The 19,966-nt window shown below is 45.7% G+C and overlaps 1 protein-coding gene across 2 annotated transcripts in view; it reads left to right on the top strand.

Annotated features, from left to right (window-relative positions):
* The window catches only part of RAB6A (RAB6A, member RAS oncogene family), a 46,456-nt gene extending 27,758 nt beyond the window's left edge, over positions 1-18,698 (top strand). Inside the window, exons 2-8 of one of the 2 annotated variants that reach the window (XM_088462456.1) lie at positions 11,591-11,649; positions 12,515-12,568; positions 13,869-13,974; positions 16,622-16,733; positions 16,924-17,017; positions 17,106-17,172; positions 17,665-18,698. In XM_088462456.1, coding sequence (XP_088318582.1) covers positions 11,591-11,649; positions 12,515-12,568; positions 13,869-13,974; positions 16,622-16,733; positions 16,924-17,017; positions 17,106-17,172; positions 17,665-17,729 — 557 coding nt within the window. In that variant the 3' untranslated portion in view covers positions 17,730-18,698. Of the gene's footprint in view, positions 1-11,590; positions 11,650-12,514; positions 12,569-13,868; positions 13,975-14,087; positions 14,194-16,621; positions 16,734-16,923; positions 17,018-17,105; positions 17,173-17,664 lie in introns of both variants that reach the window. The other variant, XM_088462455.1, reaches the window with a different exon arrangement.
* The last annotated feature ends 1,268 nt before the right edge of the window (positions 18,699-19,966 follow it).

The following is a 19,966-nucleotide window of genomic DNA, read 5'->3' as shown; positions in this document are numbered from 1 at the left end:
AAATAGTTATCTTACCTGTGTTTATTTAATGTGTCTTTTATTACCACTGAAGGCACTTACACTCCAGGTATTATGGTATATAGCTGTGAGCCTGACTTACTCTCCAGGTATTATGGTATATAGCTGCGAGCCTGACTTATACTCCAGGTATTATGGTATATAGCTGTGAGCCTGACTTACACTCCAGGTATTATGGTATATAGCTATGAGCCTGACTTATACTCCAGGTATTATGGTATATAGCTGTGGGCCTGACTTACACTCCAGGTATTATGGTATATAGCTATGAGCCTGACTTATACTCCAGGTATTATGGTATATAGCTGTGAGCCTGACGTATACTCCAGGTATTATGGTATATAGCTGTGAGCCTGACTTATACTCCAGGTATTATGGTATATAGCTGTGAGCCTGACTTATACTCCAGGTATTATGGTATATAGCTATGATCCTGACTTATACTCCAGGTATTATGGTATATAGCTATGAGCCTGACTTATACTCCAGGCATTATGGTATATAGCTATGAGCCTGACTTATACTCCAGGTATTATGGTATATAGCTGTGAGCCTGACTTATACTCCAGCTATTATGGTATATAGCTGTGAGCCTGACTTATACTCCAGCTATTATGGTATATAGCTGTGAGCCTGACTTATACTCCAGCTATTATGGTATACAGCTGTGAGCCTGACTTATACTCCAGGTATTATGGTATATAGCTGTGATCTTGACTTATACTCCAGGTATTATGGTATATAGCTGTGATCCTGACTTACACTCCAGGTATTATGGTATATGGCTGTGAGCCTGACTTACACTCCAGGTATTATGGTATATAGCTGTGGGCCTGACTTACACTCCAGGTATTATGGTATATAGCTGTGGGCCTGACTTATACTCCAGGTATTATGGTATATAGCTGTGAGCCTGCCTTATACTCCAGGTATTATGGTATATAGCTGTGAGCCTGCCTTATACTCCAGGTATTATGGTATATAGCTGTGAGCCTGCCTTACACTCCAGGTATTATGGTATATAGCTGTGATCCTGACTTATACTCCAGGTATTATGGTATATAGCTATGAGCCTGACTTACACTCCAGGTATTATGGTATATAGCTGTGGGCCTGACTTACACTCCAGGTATTATGGTATATAGCTGTGGGCCTGACTTACACTCCAGGTATTATGGTATATAGCTGTGAGCCTGACTTATACTCCAGGTATTATGGTATATAGCTGTGGGCCTGACTTATCCTACAGGTATTAAGGTATATAGCTGTGGGCCTGACTTATACTCCAGGTATTAAGGTATATAGCTGTGGGCCTGACTATACTCCAGGTATTATGGTATATAGCTGTGAGCCTGACTTACACTCCAGGTATTATGGTATATAGCTGTGGGTCTGACTTACACTCCAGGTATTATGGTATAAAGCTGTGGGTCTGACTTATCCTCCAGGTATTATGGTATATAGCTGTGAGCCTGACTTACACTCCAGGTATTATGGTATATAGCTGTGGGTCTGACTTACACTCCAGGTATTATGGTATAAAGCTGTGGGTCTGACTTATCCTCCAGGTATTATGGTATATAGCTGTGGGCCTGACTTATACTCCAGGTATTAAGGTATATAGCTGTGGGCCTCACTTATACTCCAGGTATTAAGGTATATAGCTGTGGGCCTGACTTATACTCCAGGTATTATGGTATATAGCTGTGGGCCTGACTTACACTCCAGGTATTAAGGTATATAGCTCTGGGCCTGACTTACACTCCAGGTATTAAGGTATATAGCTCTGGGCCTGACTTATACTCCAGGTATTAAGGTATATAGCTGTGGGCCTGCTCCATGTCCTGTCTGATGTACAGTATATCAGGAACTTATTAGCGGTAAATCCTGCGCAGCTTGTTCTGTACTGGTGTTTGATGTTTCCTAATCGCTTGTGTGCCATAAATAGAAGCTATGCCGCCCTTATGCGTTTTACTAAACCCAGGATGAACACATGAGAAATTCTAGAGCCACATGTACATTGAAATACCATCAGCATATAAATGAATACAAAACATATAAATCTGCTTTACAGTACACACAGATTAACCCCATCAGCTCCGGGTCCTGTAGGATAACTCTATCTTGGTTTGATCCATGTTAATAAGGATATCGTAAGTCTCCAAGGTGACTGCTAATATCCTTATAACACTGTATGGGGCACACTATATACTATGTAGAATACACAAGGTGGTCAAACATATGAACGATATCCTTACCGTTGTCACTCTGACATCACTGGTCATCAATAATAAGCTATGTCACTAGGATGTAGTCAGGAAACAGACGGTCGACATGCCGACCTGCCGGCTTCCCAACTGTCTAATCCCGACAGGGGACTAACGATAGGCGTCGGCGCCTATCATTATCCCTACGCCAGGAGCCCGACCCCCGGCATACCGAACGAAGGTGAGCCGGGCGCGAGAGTGAGTTTTTAGAAGTGGAGATGTTGACCATAGCAACCAATCAGATTCTACTTATTTATCTAGCACCTTGTAGAAGATAATAGCTAGAATGTGATTGGTTGCTATGGACAACATCTCCACTTCTATAAACCCGCACTTTAGTAAATATACCCCCTAGAATAATGTAATATGTTCTCAATCCTCTGAGCTGCGGAGAAGATGTTTCCTCCATCACTGATCTGTCTGCTCACGGTCGGTCATGTACTGCGACCTCCTCATCTCGCTCTTGTTAAAACGAGACGGCCTTACTAATGAACCTGCGCCACCACTGGTTATTGTGGTCAGAGGGCAGGGGTCAGTCTAATTGGCCTGGCTATGTTCCCCTCGGCTGCGTTATAGATGGTTACGTTAGACTGGTAACTGGCACCATTATCTGCAATAAGCACAATGGGGAAGAGCCTTTATATTCTCTAGCAAAAAAAATTGACAAGTTCAGTTCTGTTTTCATTAGCGCATATGACATTTGTAGTGTGAGAGAAAATATTCTCACTTCCCCCCGTGTGCTGCTGGCACAGGTTCTCCAGGCATAGACTCTTGTATATGGGCGTTACGGGGCCATGCCTAGCCGGTGTGCCCTATCTTGGACATGGGTGGTGTTGGCTGGTTTCACACTTGCTGGAAGTCAGACCCCTCCTCTATTGGTGATTTGCTCATCTGATGTAGGATTCCCTTTCCTCCTCTGCCCGTTAGTATGTGTTCTGTTTACATGTTATCTGTGGTAGTTACTGTACCCTCCACGCGTGGTGACGTTTATCCATGGATGGATCGGGGAAATACAACATGTATAAAATCCCACAATCGCCGATTACATCTATTTTCGGGTCGGGATGGGGGAATGGAGATTTAGGATGACACAGTGATGATAAGATGAGATGGCGTGGGTGTAGCCAGGTTTGGGAGCACCAGCAGGTAAGGAACCAGTTGTACCTCTGATACCTGCGGCACATATGGAGAGTGTTGCCTTCAGATACGTCTGGTGTCCCCACTACTCAGACTTACCTCTTACCAGACAGTGTTCTCCCCAGAAAACCTTTACAGCCGGGTGGCATCAAGAAGTAGCCGGGGGGGGGGGGGGGGGTCTTCGCAATAATAAAATGTTTTAAATCCTGACCTTATAATCTCAACTTGGGACACTCTCCTCGGCCCCTATACGCTGCAATGACGTAATGATGGGCACTCGCGCCCTGCAGCACAAACAATTGAATCGTTCCTGGACACTTTGGACTAATTGAATTCCCCCTCAAATAGAGTATCTAAACTATTTGATTGTCCTTTGCATATCCTCTCCTAGCTAATTCAGGAGGTGGAATAGGTCCCATCTGCAGCAGCTGACCCGTCCCTGTGGGTCTGTGGAGTGTCAGGCATAGAATGTGTCATATCCATGGGCTAATGCTTGTTTAGGAGCAGATAGTTGCTGTACCTCTTGGAAATGCACTAATGCATTGACTCCATTACTGGCTGCTCCTCCCATTATATGCAGATTACAGCATATATTGGGGATGGAGAGGATGTATCAGATGTACTATTACTGGCTGCTCCTCCCATTATATGCAGATTACAGTATATATTGGGGGAGGAGAGGATGTATCAGATGTACTATTACTGGCTGCTCCTCCCATTATATGCAGATTACAGCATATATTGGGGATGGAGAGGATGTATCAGATGTACTATTACTGGCTGCTCCTCCCATTATATGCAGGTTACACTATATATTGGGGGTGGAGAGGATGTATCAGATGTACTATTACTGGCTGCTCCTCCCATTATATGCAGATTACACTATATATTGGGGGTGGAGAGGATGTATCAGATGTACTATTACTGGCTGCTCCTCCCATTATATGCAGATTACAGTATATATTGGGGGTGGAGAGGATGTATCAGATGTACTATTACTGGCTGCTCCTCCCATTATATGCAGATTACAGTATATATTGGGGGTGGAGAGGATGTATCAGATGTACTATTACTGGCTGCTCCTCCCATTATATGCAGATTACAGTATATATTGGGGGTGGAGAGGATGTATCAGATGTACTATTACTGGCTGCTCCTCCCATTATATGCAGATTACAGTATATATTGGGGGAGGAGAGGATGTATCAGATGTACTATTACTGGCTGCTCCTCCCATTATATGCAGATTACAGTATATATTGGGGGAGGAGAGGATGTATCAGATGTACTATTACTGGCTGCTCCTCCCATTATATGCAGATTACAGTATATATTGGGGGAGGAGAGGATGTATCAGATGTACTATTACTGGCTGCTCCTCCCATTATATGCAGATTACAGCATATATTGGGGATGGAGAGGATGTATCAGATGTACTATTACTGGCTGCTCCTCCCATTATATGCAGGTTACACTATATATTGGGGGTGGAGAGGATGTATCAGATGTACTATTACTGGCTGCTCCTCCCATTATATGCAGATTACACTATATATTGGGGGTGGAGAGGATGTATCAGATGTACTATTACTGGCTGCTCCTCCCATTATATGCAGATTACAGTATATATTGGGGGTGGAGAGGATGTATCAGATGTACTATTACTGGCTGCTCCTCCCATTATATGCAGATTACAGTATATATTGGGGGTGGAGAGGATGTATCAGATGTACTATTACTGGCTGCTCCTCCCATTATATGCAGATTACAGTATATATTGGGGGTGGAGAGGATGTATCAGATGTACTATTACTGGCTGCTCCTCCCATTATATGCAGATTACAGTATATATTGGGGGAGGAGAGGATGTATCAGATGTACTATTACTGGCTGCTCCTCCCATTATATGCAGATTACAGTATATATTGGGGATGGAGAGGATGTATCAGATGTACTATTACTGGCTGCTCCTCCCATTATATGCAGATTACAGTATATATTGGGGGAGGAGAGGATGTATCAGATGTACTATTACTGGCTGCTCCTCCCATTATATGCAGGTTACAGTATATATTGGGGGAGGAGAGGATGTATCAGATGTACTATTACTGGCTGCTCCTCCCATTATATGCAGATTACAGTATATATTGGGGGAGGAGAGGATGTATCAGATGTACTATTACTGGCTGCTCCTCCCATTATATGCAGATTACAGTATATATTGGGGGTGGAGAGGATGTATCAGATGTACTATTACTGGCTGCTCCTCCCATTATATGCAGATTACAGTATATATTGGGGATGGAGAGGATGTATCAGATGTACTATTACTGGCTGCTCCTCCCATTATATGCAGATTACAGTATATATTGGGGATGGAGAGGATGTATCAGATGTACTATTACTGGCTGCTCCTCCCATTATATGCAGATTACAGTATATATTGGGGGTGGAGAGGATGTATCAGATGTACTATTACTGGCTGCTCCTCCCATTATATGCAGATTACAGTATATATTGGGGATGGAGAGGATGTATCAGATGTACTATTACTGGCTGCTCCTCCCATTATGTGCAGATTACAGTATATATTGGGGGTGGAGAGGATGTATCAGATGTACTATTACTGGCTGCTCCTCCCATTATATGCAGATTACAGTATATATTGGGGGGTGGAGAGGATGTATCAGATGTACTATTACTGGCTGCTCCTCCCATTATGTGCAGATTACAGTATATATTGGGGATGGAGAGGATGTATTAGATGTACTATTACTGGCTGCTCCTCCCATTATATGCAGATTACACTATATATTGGGGATGGAGAGGATGTATCAGATGTACTATTACTGGCTGCTCCTCCCATTATATGCAGGTTACAGTATATATTGGGGGAGGAGAGGATGTATCAGATGTACTATTACTGGCTGCTCCTCCCATTATATGCAGATTACAGTATATATTGGGGGTGGAGAGGATGTATCAGATGTACTATTACTGGCTGCTCCTCCCATTATATGCAGATTACAGTATATATTGGGGGGTGGAGAGGATGTATCAGATGTACTATTACTGGCTGCTCCTCCCATTATATGCAGATTACAGTATATATTGGGGGTGGAGAGGATGTATCAGATGTACTATTACTGGCTGCTCCTCCCATTATATGCAGATTACAGTATATATTGGGGGTGGAGAGGATGTATCAGATGTACTATTACTGGCTGCTCCTCCCATTATATGCAGATTACAGTATATATTGGGGGTGGAGAGGATGTATCAGATGTACTATTACTGGCTGCTCCTCCCATTATATGCAGATTACAGTATATATTGGGGGTGGAGAGGATGTATCAGATGTACTATTACTGGCTGCTCCTCCCATTATGTGCAGATTACAGTATATATTGGGGGTGGAGAGGATGTATCAGATGTACTATTACTGGCTGCTCCTCCCATTATATGCAGATTACAGTATATATTGGGGGTGGAGAGGATGTATCAGATGTACTATTACTGGCTGCTCCTCCCATTATATGCAGATTACACTATATATTGGGGATGGAGAGGATGTATCAGATGTACTATTACTGGCTGCTCCTCCCATTATATGCAGATTACAGTATATTTTGGGGGAGGAGAGGATGTATCAGATGTACTATTACTGGCTGCTCCTCCCATTATATGCAGATTACACTATATATTGGGGGTGGAGAGGATGTATCAGATGTACTATTACTGGCTGCTCCTCCCATTATATGCAGGTTACAGTATATATCGGGGGTGGAGAGGATGTATCAGATGTACTATTACTGGCTGCTCCTCCCATTATATGCAGATTACAGTATATATTGGGGGGTGGAGAGGATGTATCAGATGTACTATTACTGGCTGCTCCTCCCATTATATGCAGATTACAGTATATATTGGGGATGGAGAGGATGTATCAGATGTACTATTACTGGCTGCTCCTCCCATTATATGCAGATTACAGTATATATTGGGGATGGAGAGGATGTATCAGATGTACTATTACTGGCTGCTCCTCCCATTATATGCAGATTACAGTATATATTGGGGGTGGAGAGGATGTATCAGATGTACTATTACTGGCTGCTCCTCCCATTATATGCAGATTACAGTATATATTGGGGGTGGAGAGGATGTATCAGATGTACTATTACTGGCTGCTCCTCCCATTATATGCAGATTACAGTATATATTGGGGGTGGAGAGGATGTATCAGATGTACTATTACTGGCTGCTCCTCCCATTATATGCAGGTTACAGTATATATCGGGGGTGGAGAGGATGTATCAGATGTACTATTACTGGCTGCTCCTCCCATTATATGCAGATTACAGTATATATTGGGGGGTGGAGAGGATGTATCAGATGTACTATTGCTGGTTGCTCCTCCCATTATATGCAGATTACAGTATATATTGGGGATGGAGAGGATGTATCAGATGTACTATTACTGGCTGCTCCTCCCATTATATGCAGGTTACAGTATATATCGGGGGTGGAGAGGATGTATCAGATGTACTATTACTGGCTGCTCCTCCCATTATATGCAGATTACAGTATATATCGGGGATGGAGAGGATGTATCAGATGTACTATTACTGGCTGCTCCTCCCATTATATGCAGATTACAGTATATATTGGGGGTGGAGAGGATGTATCAGATGTACTATTACTGGCTGCTCCTCCCATTATATGCAGATTACAGTATATATTGGGGGTGGAGAGGATGTATCAGATGTTCTATTACTGGAGAAAGAACTGGCTCAGTAACCTACCAGTTAATGAACCAATGCAACTCCCTCCTGCCCCAATGCGCCACGTCCCGATGTCCAGAACCCTCACTAACGTGTCCTTATTGCCGGAGGACACAGATGCCAGACTGACTGACTGAGATGTGACGTCGGCACAGCTCTGAGTCGCACCCGGCATCCGTGGCAACAAGGACACGTCAAGAGTGACCGGGTAACAGGGGATGCGGCACATTGGGGCGGGAGGGAATGCCGGGCAGTAAGTTGTACAGGGGCGGTAGGTTGGTTCTGCCGGGTGATGCACCCACAAAATACAGCCTGGGGAGAACACTGCCATAGAGGAGACCTCTGGGGCTCCTTGGCCATAACTGGCCCATGTGTACCTATCCACAACCAGAAAGAACTGTTGGCCCTGCACTTCCCCCACTCTAGGCCCACATGTTGGTCGTCCAGTGTCTAGCGCCGTAGTAGTAATGAAACCTTGCCGAGTGGAAGATCTTTGCTACTTGTACTCATGGGAGAGACAAGCATCAGGCCTCATCCAGAGACACATAGCAGCACAGTGTGCTCATCATCTCACCAGTTTGCGGGCATTGATCGTGTTCCATCTCCTCCTGGAATGCAGAAGAGACTTCTCCAGAGCTTAGGGAACTAGCGTTGGGCGGTGAAGGTTTTGTGTGTTGACCCTGGACGGACGAATTTAAGTGCAGACCCCTGACCAAGGCCCTGTATGCTCTCATTAGCACAGCTGTACCTAGGAGCTGTACGCAGGAGGCCCATCCTCTCACCCCTGCTTGGCAGCAGTGAGAGCTGGCACCTGGGCACTGCGGCTTTGATATTTAATCACCTGGCACCTCAGCCAGGCAGACACGTGGCAGAGAAGATTACAGATCTGTGCTGTGTACCTTTCCGTGCTGCGCCAGGAGTCGCTCCGCTCTTATGGAGGCCAATGTCAGCCGGTCTCCTATTTACACAGGTGCCTATTATTGCTTATTCACTCACGAGGTGCCTTTGTTACACGGCTGATTAGGGATCTGATAGGGGCCCGTGTATATCTGATCTGGTACAGGATCTAATGTGATACACAGCCTGTACAATGCCGGAATCGGGGACTTACTGTCTGTTTGGGCAGTGATGTCTTCTCAACCTCATTTTTTTTTCTCCTATAGTTTATATAATGGCCGGACCAATTATATTCCTTCGCGGCTAGGACTAGAGTACTAATTCTCAACAATTGAGGTTTGAAACTCTCCAGTTTACTTTTACGCCCCAATAGGGATGCGAGAATGAACATAAATAAGTTTCATGGTGATGGTAAGCACATCCTCACCCCCTTAGAGCAATTGGTTTGTCCCTGGTGGTTAGTTTTCCCTCCCCCCTGACGGGATAGGGGTTCGCTAGTCGCCTCGTGAGGCAGAGTTAGGTTACGTGTCCCGGCGTCAGGCTGGAAAAACCAAAAAGTGACTCTCTTTGGCAGCGATGGTGGAGAACCATTGAATATTTATATATCTCCTCCACACTAGTCCACTAGAGGGCCAAGTTTATCTGCCTATATCTGCACCACGTGTTTACAACAGGCATTACGTGGTTCTGTAGCTAATGTGGAACTACAGGACCCAGCATGGCCATGTCCCATTACATGGTGGCGATGTCCTGTTCTCAGCTTACGCTGGTGCCCTGAATGTGTTTGGGGCAGAGAATGGTCCACTTCGCTCTGATCTAACCCTGAGCCAAGTGATCCTCTTAGTGGGGGCGATCCAGTTGTTTTATAGGGCACCTGAACAAATGGGCGCCCAACGGAGCAATTCAATTGTAGATCCGTTTGGGCGCGCATAGACGCGGTTAGACGCAGCCTCCTGATTATGCGAGCAGAAATGTGTGATAAGTCTGCTGCTTGGGCATCTAAATGGGGGTTTAGACAGGGCTAGTTGTCATACGCGGCTAAACCCCAAGCTTTTGGGCACGCACACGCGGCATGCGCCCACACGAGGCAACAATTTAATTGCTCTGTGGGGCGCCCAAAACACAATTGAATCGCCCCCAATGTGTCTTAACAGCCCTTTTGTAATTGTTCTATACAGACACCGCTCCACCCGTGATATACCTGGTGTGTACATGCCAGTAGTGTGTATGGACTGATCTATTCTGTATGTTAGAGGTGCACACAAACCAGCGTATGCTATACAGTTATTGTATGTTAGGAGTGCACATGGACCAGTGTATGCTGTATAGTTATTGTATGTTAGTGGTGCACATGGACCAGTGTATGCTGTACAGTTATTGTATGTTAGCGGTGCACATGGACCAGTGTATGCTGTACAGTTATTGTATGTTAGTGGTGCACATGGACCAGTGTATGCAGTACAGTTATTGTATGTTAGTGGTGCACATGGACCAGTGTATGCTGTACAGTTATTGTATGTTAGCGGTGCACATGGACCAGTGTATGCAGTACAGTTATTGTATGTTAGCGGTGCACATGGACCAGTGTATGCAGTACAGTTATTGTATGTTAGGAGTGCACATGGACCAGTGTATGCAGTACAGTTATTGTATGTTAGGAGTGCACATGGACCAGTGTTTGCTGTACAGTTATTGTATGTTAGTGGTGCACATGGACCAGTGTATGCAGTACAGTTATTGTATGTTAGGAGTGCACATGGACCAGTGTATGCTGTACAGTTATTGTATGTTAGTGGTGCACATGGACCAGTGTATGCAGTACAGTTATTGTATGTTAGTGGTGCACATGGACCAGTGTATGCTGTACAGTTATTGTATGTTAGTGGTGCACATGGACCAGTGTATGCTGTATAGTTATTGTATGTTAGTGGTGCACATGGACCAGTGTATGCTGTATAGTTATTGTATGTTAGCGGTGCACATGGACCAGTGTATGCTGTATAGTTATTGTATGTTAGTGGTGCACATGGACCAGTGTATGCTGTACAGTTATTGTATGTTAGGAGTGCACATGGACCAGTGTATGCAGTACAGTTATTGTATGTTAGTGGTGCACATGGACCAGTGTATGCTGTACAGTTATTGTATGTTAGGAGTGCACATGGACCAGTGTATGCAGTACAGTTATTGTATGTTAGGAGTGCACATGGACCAGTGTATGCAGTACAGTTATTGTATGTTAGGAGTGCACATGGACCAGTGTATGCAGTACAGTTATTGTATGTTAGTGGTGCACATGGACCAGTGTATGCTGTACAGTTATTGTATGTTAGGAGTGCACATGGACCAGTGTATGCAGTACAGTTATTGTATGTTAGGAGTGCACATGGACCAGTGTATGCTGTACAGTTATTGTATGTTAGGAGTGCACATAGGCCAGTGTATGTAGTGCAAAGTTGAATAATTCCTGTCCTTACTCTCTTTCAGTTGGAAAGACCTCCCTAATCACAAGATTCATGTACGACAGCTTCGACAACACGTACCAGGTAATCCCCCCACCCCCAGCACTCCATCATAGCATCTCCCCACCCCCAGCACTCCATCATAGCATCTCTCCCCCCAGCACTCCATCATAGCATCTCCCCACCCAGCACTCCATCATAGCATCTCCCCACCCCCAGCACTCCATCATAGCATCTCCCCACCCAGCACTCCATCATAGCATCTCCCCACCCCCAGCACTCCATCATAGCATCTCCCCACCCACCAGTTACCACGTTTTCTGTCCTCCTCAGATCAGGTAATGATTGCTGGGGGGATGTATATACATTATGTACCTATTGCTGCAGTCACTACATCCCTGTGTATGGTCACTGATCTATAGCGAGCCCCCCATGTACAGATCAGGTAATGATTGCTGGGGGGATGTATATACATTATGTACCTATTGCTGCAGTCACTACATCCCTGTGTATGGTCACTGATCTATAGCGAGCCCCCCATGTACAGATCAGGTAATGATTGCTGGGGGGATGTATATACATTATGTACCTATTGCTGCAGTCACTACATCCCTGTGTATGGTCACTGATCTATAGGGAGCCCCCCATGTCCTTACAGATTAGCGCTGTGGTGTATCTGATATACTGTACAGCTGACACAGATCCTGTACACTTCTCCTTTAACAATCTGACGTACAAGGTATTTCCGGCACTTTGCCGCGTGTCCCTAATATGTCGCATATCCAGGGGGAAGACTGAACCTGAAGATTTGTCCATGAAAACCATTATTTCAGTTCTCTGTGAAGAGTTACAGGATTATTGCTGGGATAACTAAATACAGCTGGGGTTGTGGGGATTTTGTGTTTTTTGTTGCTGTTTATTTTTAAACCCGTTTTTATTTCCTTTGCAGGCAACAATTGGTATAGACTTCTTATCAAAAACTATGTATCTAGAGGACCGAACAGTAAGTATTTAATTGTCCAGAGTCTCCTGCGATAGACGGCAATACTTCACACTTCTGAATATACACCATAAACATTCTGTGCTTTATCCTGTATCAAGGCCTCTGAAAATATGGATTAAATAATTCATATTCTATACAATCTGCAAACTGTATAGAGAGAAAGAAAGGAAACATGAGGAATAAAACTTTACCATTAGCGACCGTCCCTATCAATATGGCAGATGAATTAGGAGGGAGCATTTTACTGCTGGCTGACGGTTTCCTGTAATAAGGAACCTCTATTCATATAGTGTTCCAAGAGGCTTCATGCCATAAACGTAACACTAAAGGACCACTAAGCCTAAAATCAAATTGGTTTGCATAAAGGACCTGATGATATTCACAGATGTATGTGTAAAAGTTCCCACGCCACGTATATACATTTGCTGCGGAACATATTGCACTCTTATCGGCTGTTGTGGGCTGAAGGGGTTCCGGCTGCAGTTTCCTTTACTATGATAACTGACAGGAAGTCTGCCGTGCGCAGGGAAATGTCTTCCCCCTTGGTCACAGATATGAACACTATTCACAAATAAGTACCTGAGTATTAGCTCCCTGTCTGATGCAATCTGTCACGATTGGGAGTGAATTGCTCTGATTGGCGGGCAGTTGGGAGGTATGTTTGTCCACTGCTACAATGGCGAATGGGTTCTGCAGGAACCTGTCACTGTCACGTTCAGCCATGATGTCATAGGAGGCCTTTTGGAGAGGTAGAAGGGTCAGTTTAGCACTGAAATACCTAAGCATGTAGCTGAGGACATGGCAGCGCCCTGCGTGATGTGGTCACACCCCTCTGTTACATGGCCACACCTCTTTAGCGCCAATCTGCACGCCTCCAGTGTTGTCAGTATGCAATAGTAGGTACAATGTGGGTTATACCCTGTTCTGCCAGGTTTGGGAACTTTCACGTATATATTTGTGAATGTTATTAGATTGCGGGAGCAATTCAGTTTGTGCGGTAATGTAATGTGCTCTTGCTGCACTTACAGTAGCTCCTAATCGCCTCTTTCAATACTTGCCTCTATAGGCTGCAAACTAAAATATGCGATTTAGGGTGCCGTTGCCGCGGTGCATCGCGGGCAACGCCCGCAGTCACCCCTAGTTGAATTGACCCTTTTGTTTGTGGGTCCTCGGGGTATGGATGAGGAGAGGTAACCTCACTCTCTCTCATTGCCGTACAGGAGGAACTGGCTCTTCCCCCTGCTCCCGCCATGGCTTCCTGTTACTGTTTCCGTCTGTTTGATTGTTCTCCATCCCGCAGATCAGATTGCAACTCTGGGATACGGCGGGACAGGAACGATTCCGCAGCCTGATCCCCAGCTACATCCGCGATTCTGCCGCCGCCGTAGTAGTTTACGATATTACAAGTAGGTATCTCCAGCAGGCAAATCTTTTTTGACGGTGTGTTTTATCTTCTCTCTCCCACCCCTACCCCCCACCCCACCCCCTTCTGCTGTGCCGGCGGTTCGCCCCACGTTAGGTCCGGCTGCAGTTGTGGGACACGGCAGGTCAGGAGCGGTTCAGGAGTTTGATCCCTAGCTACATTCGAGACTCCACTGTGGCAGTTGTTGTTTATGATATCACAAGTGAGTGTGGACGAGAACGTCTTTGACTTTCCTATAATGTCGTCTGGTAGTCGTCACTGCAGTGCCGACCTGTTTATAACGGACTCTGGGCTATGCCCCTGCACTAAATATCTTTATCACACGCTGGTTCTGAGTAATCCTATGTAATATAAATAAAGTGAGTTTTACGACACGTTCTTGGTGAAATTTCTTTTAAATATTACACTTGGCCTAAGTCTATTAGATCTCAGTCACCTTACATCACTATAGTGTGCCCCATTCTCCATCCAAACGCCGACTCCCCCCTGGCTGCGGGACTACAGGACCCATCGTGCTGGGATTTGGTCCCCCACCACATCGGTAATGTCATCCGCTGACTGCCTAAGCTTGCCTTTAAACGGCTCGTAGCAATGACTGGCCACCACAAGCAGCGTACAGGCCCGTACTGCTGAGTGCAAGCTTTGGTCGTGTGCAGTCGGCCTTTTAAGTAGATTTTTATTGACAGGAAGTCTTGAGTGCATCTAAAAATAGCTTCCCCCTTGATCTACACCGTAATTGTGTACGCTATAGTGCGATATGTACTGTAGTCAATTTTCAGTAGGCTCTTTATTATACAAAATTTTATTAGTGCGCAGACGCTCACACACATTGAAACTGAGCTTGTCAGGCCTTTGTAATAGAGCATGTCACATAATTATACCATATAAGCACAATTGCCTGAGAAAGTAAAGCTATTAGCAAGGTGGCGTGAGACTGCCGGTGGCGGTAAGTATTCCTTAGGGGGTGTTGCACAGAAACCGTCCCGCCAATAACCTCAAAAACACGTATTCTTGTTTAAAAGCATCATATTTAAGGTGTGCGCTATGGCTGCTGTGTAACCGTGCAATACCCTGCATCATACGTGTGCGCCTTGGGCCGAAATTTCCGCCATATAACCGACATGTCCCTTACTAACTGTTGGTTGTGAAAACCCAGATTAAAGTACATTTGCAGCCTGTGGAGAATCCTTCCATCCGCCAGTCACACACAGCGGCTCAGGCCCCTGCCAGATCCTCTCATGTCTGTGGCTTCTGGTCATTTACATGTTACAGCATCCAGAGTTATATCTTTTTTTTCTGTCACACAGCAGGGGGGGGGCAGCCATTTTCTGGGCCGAACCAGTGTCATCACTGAAGAGTAAGCCACAAGATGGCTGCCAGCGCTGCGTGCAAGTTAGAAGAAGCTGTCCGTTTTCCAGCCATGGTCCGTTATAAGTGGAGAGCACTGTACAGTGTGTGCATGTTGCGTGTGCTTGCTCTCTGTGCCGCTGGCTTCCCTGTGCCTTGTATCTGCATGTCGCACTGTCACGCATGGTCTGCTTGGCGTTGCACTGGTTTCCAGTCAATGTAAGATACTCTGCTGCAGGAATACCGGGTCAGGCAGGCTGTGTAAAGGTCCCACTAGGGGCGGAAGCTCCTGGTTCTTAATGAAGGCTCAGGTCCCGTAGTTATAAGTTATTTTTGGAGGAATTGTCCCTCTGAGACTGTAGTACCCCAATAATAGAGGTAGAAGTTATTCTTAAGGGCCCATACTGATAGGTGACTATACACTACAAAGTCCGCCTGATCCGTCATCACCGCAGCGTGAACGGCTGCGACCTTGTACATTGAACCCTATTGTAAATGTGCCGTCAGTAAATGATATGCTATGACCAGGAAGGTATCCGGATTTACTTGGCTGCTCATATGCTGTAGGGTTCAATAGATCGTATTGTTACAGCCAGTCAAGCTGCTGTGATGTCACCTGTAGAGGGTGCTTAACAAGCGACGGTTTATATATTCCCCCAATTTCCACCTAGTTCTGCTGAATCAGTCTCCTTTCTCCAGTTGGCATAAAGTGGGAGGGGCACGGGCACACCCGCTTCTGCAACACCCGCATTTTAACGCAGAGCCCTATTAAATAAAATCTGCAGCCATGTGATTGTAATGTAGCAATGGTGTAGTATGCCACAGTCACAGGCTTAGAATATAACTGTGGTGGTACACGGTGTAGTCGCAGTGCAGTACAAGCAGAATATACCTGACTTATACAACATTCACAGAACGGATATGAAATAATCAATAGAGCAATTATTCAGGATACACTGGGAGCAATACAGCATCTACACACAGGCTAATCAGTCATTGGTTCCCAGCTGATGGTAGGGGGATGTATTAGTTTGCTGGTATCCTTTACATGAACTTTAGCTGCCTGGGTATGTCCTGAGACAACGTGTGTATCTCTAGATATGTAATATGTTGTCTTATTCTATAAGTCCCCGGCATTGCAGTGCATATACCAGGAACCCCATGAAAGATCCCCCTTGCCCCGATCTTACAGGGAAAGGTGACCCCGGGTGCCATTGTTAGCATCAGCGGCCATTGATCTTGTACACCTGAACAATAAGCTTAATTCTCGTTGTTCCCACCAGATGTGAACTCATTCCAGCAAACGACAAAATGGATCGATGACGTCCGGACGGAGAGGGGAAGCGATGTTATCATCATGCTGGTTGGGAATAAAACCGATCTTGCAGACAAAAGGTAAAGCCCCCCTCTGGCACTCGCTGTGAGCTTATGTTCAGGGGCCAAGCCCCTGTCCCCCCAGGTATTTTATAAATGGAGTCTGTCCCCCGTATCGGATGGCTGATACGTCTGGCAGAGACCAGCCACGGTCTTCTAGATAACCCAGGACTCTACATTAACTGTCCGGGTCTTGTCTCCCCACCTACAGGCAAGTGTCCATCGAGGAAGGAGAGAGGAAAGCCAAGGAGCTGAATGTAATGTTCATCGAGACTAGCGCCAAAGCCGGATACAATGTAAAACAGGTGAGTGGCTCTCAGGACTGGCCGGCGAGGAATACACAGCTGGTGTATTCGCTTCCCGGTAATATTCACCCGTTTTTCTGTCTTCCAGCTCTTCAGGCGTGTGGCAGCTGCTTTACCCGGCATGGAAAGCTCACAGGACAAGAGCAGGGAAGACAGTATCCTTCTCTTACCTACCTGTAGAGGGCGCCAGTGTCTGGCCTCTGTCTGCAATAGTTATTGCTAGTAAGATGTATGCAGTAGAGAGAGGCTGACGTTAAGTGGTGACATGTGTCCTTGGGTTGGGTACGGGATGCTGGGGCTGAGAATCCCGACGTGGTTATAATATACCGACTCCGGCTGGTAAGTACCCTAAACCTAATCCTCTCTCCCCGCAGCCTAACCACCCCCCCACCCCCAATACTTTCCGTCGGCACAGGGATTCTGACCGGTGTTGGGATGCTGGCGCTGGCGTGCCAACTATGTCCAGTTTACTTTGTTCCTGGTGAATAGGTAACATTCATGTTGATGGGGCAGAGCCCAAAATATATGGACCAAGTAAATCCTGCTTTAGGTTATGAATAGTTGTGAGAAATGTCTGCTCCGGTAACCGGACGGTATCATTTGTTCTAAGTAACTTTTTTTTTATCCTTAACTCGCGTTTTCTACAGTGATTGACATTAAACTGGAAAAGCCTCAGGAAGCTCCCGTCAGTGAAGGCGGCTGTTCCTGCTAAGACCACCGGCTCTCCCACCCATCCACTTCCCCCCCCGATTCCTCCGTCTCCCTCCCTCCTCAGAACATCTTTCCTCCCCCCACTAACCTGAGTGTGGATATCGGCTCACCCTCCTCACCTGTCCATCGCTGGTTGTCTGGTGACTCTGAACAATTAGCTGCACAGGCTCATTAATATATATATAAATATATACAATGTCTTCATTATTTAAATGAAACAGAAAATGGTGTAAGGAAAAGCAAACAAACCTGCCTGTTATTGTTCTGTATTAAAGCCCCAGTTCACATCTGCAGGGTGGGGGAGGAATTACATCGTCGCAGGACAATATGGGGGTATCTGCATCTGATCTCATGAGCTGTGACTCCCTCGTCGCGGCGACGGCCACAGCTTTCTATGCCGTTGATATGCCAATCACACATACATAGCGCTTTATGGAAGTAGCCATTCTGTGGGCCAAACCTCGGCTAGGAGCTTATGATTCGTTGGGGGCAGGGGGCACAAAGTGGCTCATGCCTCCGTGCGGTCACTAGTGCCTAGCGAATTGATAAGCCTCCTTCACACGTGTCAGATTACCCCACGGCACCGCTGCCCTCCTCTGTGCGAAATTGATCGGAACCCCCTTTATCTAAGCCAGGCCTGGCCAACCTGTGGCTCTCCAGCTGTTGTGAAACTACACATCCCAGCATGCCGTGCAGCAGTTTTAGCATTCCCTAATAGCAAAACTGAAGCAGTGCATGCTGGAACTTGTAGTTTTACAACAGCTGGAGAGCCACAGGTTGGCCATTCCTGATCTAAGCAATGTATTAGGCTGTGGTCATACTCGCCGCTGTTTTACATAGCAGCACGTTCCTGCTTACAAGGTGTGAACTGCTGCTTTAAATGGTTTTCCATTTTATTAACAGTTTTTTTTTGTTTTGTTTTTTCGTTTTTTTAAATAAATAAAGTATAAATAATGCACTTTGTAATGTCGCAGGGCAGATACCGCTAATAATCATTGTGTATCGCGGAACAGCAGCAGCTGCCGATCAAACACTGTACATAAATAAACAGCGGCAATCGTCGGGGAGACTGTGATTCGCTCTCTTATATTGTGCGCGGTGGGGATTGCATGGACTGGGCCACGTGGGCCGCTGCTCCTGGGATAACAGACAGGAGTCGCTCTTCCGTCCCGTGTTATATAGCACATTAATCATCGGCTGTGTATACGGTGACCGAGACAAATTATTTCTCTCGCTATTAGTACAAGTCCAAGAGGTAGGAGAACAACACTGCAAATGTTCAGTCTGAAAATATTTATTTTTACAATCCAGCTATGAGAGCGAGCTGTGTGTACACGTTAGGTGTTTGCGGAGGTTTAACATATATTTTAACCACACGAAAACCACACAAGAAAGAAATCTATGAAGGTGTGATCAATAAACGATGAATTACTCCCCACGTGTAAATGTGTCGGTAAGCTCAGCAGCACGGTCCAATCTGGGATCAGTACAAGAATCCCCCTCCCCACAAAGCACAACAACACCTGATGGGGCACTGCGCTTCCGAATATCACATCACCACCTCTGAAACAGCAGATACAATAGTATCAGGACATGCTGTATTTAAGTAATAAGAATAGACCTATGAATATAATAATGTTAAATGAAAATCCATATACAACCACACTGATTAGATTCACACGGGCATCATACAGATATCAGGAATATACTGTGATTATATCGTATGTAAAACTCACCCGCTGCACTCAGTAATACCCCTTTCACACCGCTAGCTGGGTTACACCTGGGATTTTTGTACATGGGTGCGACCCGGCTGAGACCAATTTCGGACTGGCGGCCCGACCCGGCTTATTGGATGTAATCCTCTCCAAGCAACGGCTCTTCTTATGCAGTGAACGGGACCCGGGTCGCATCGACCCAAGTTACCCGTTCTCAGTGCACCACCAGCTGGGTTAAACCCCTGTTCAACCACGCTCGTTACCCGGGTTCAAAGGCTGGCTCGCTCGACCTGGGTTATTTCAATTGGGCCCTTTCACACTGCACAATAACTGGGGTTGCAGCACGTTCACGAGCAAATAGCGCGGGGTAATACTGGCAGCGTGATAGGGTTCTAAATGATCTCGGGATTAGAGCTGCACCTGGACGGAACGACACAAAAAATTATCTAAAGACTCGCAGAGTTGTATTAAGAACTGCACATGGCCCCCCCCCACCATCTGCAAAAATGTGTCTCCTGCG

Source organism: Taudactylus pleione, unplaced genomic scaffold (genome assembly GCF_031769625.1).
Source record: "Taudactylus pleione unplaced genomic scaffold, aTauple2 ptg001248l, whole genome shotgun sequence".
Taxonomy (NCBI): domain Eukaryota; kingdom Metazoa; phylum Chordata; class Amphibia; order Anura; family Myobatrachidae; genus Taudactylus; species Taudactylus pleione.
The sequence above is the reverse complement of the archived record's forward strand: the minus strand, read 5'-3'. Positions and strand labels throughout refer to the sequence as shown.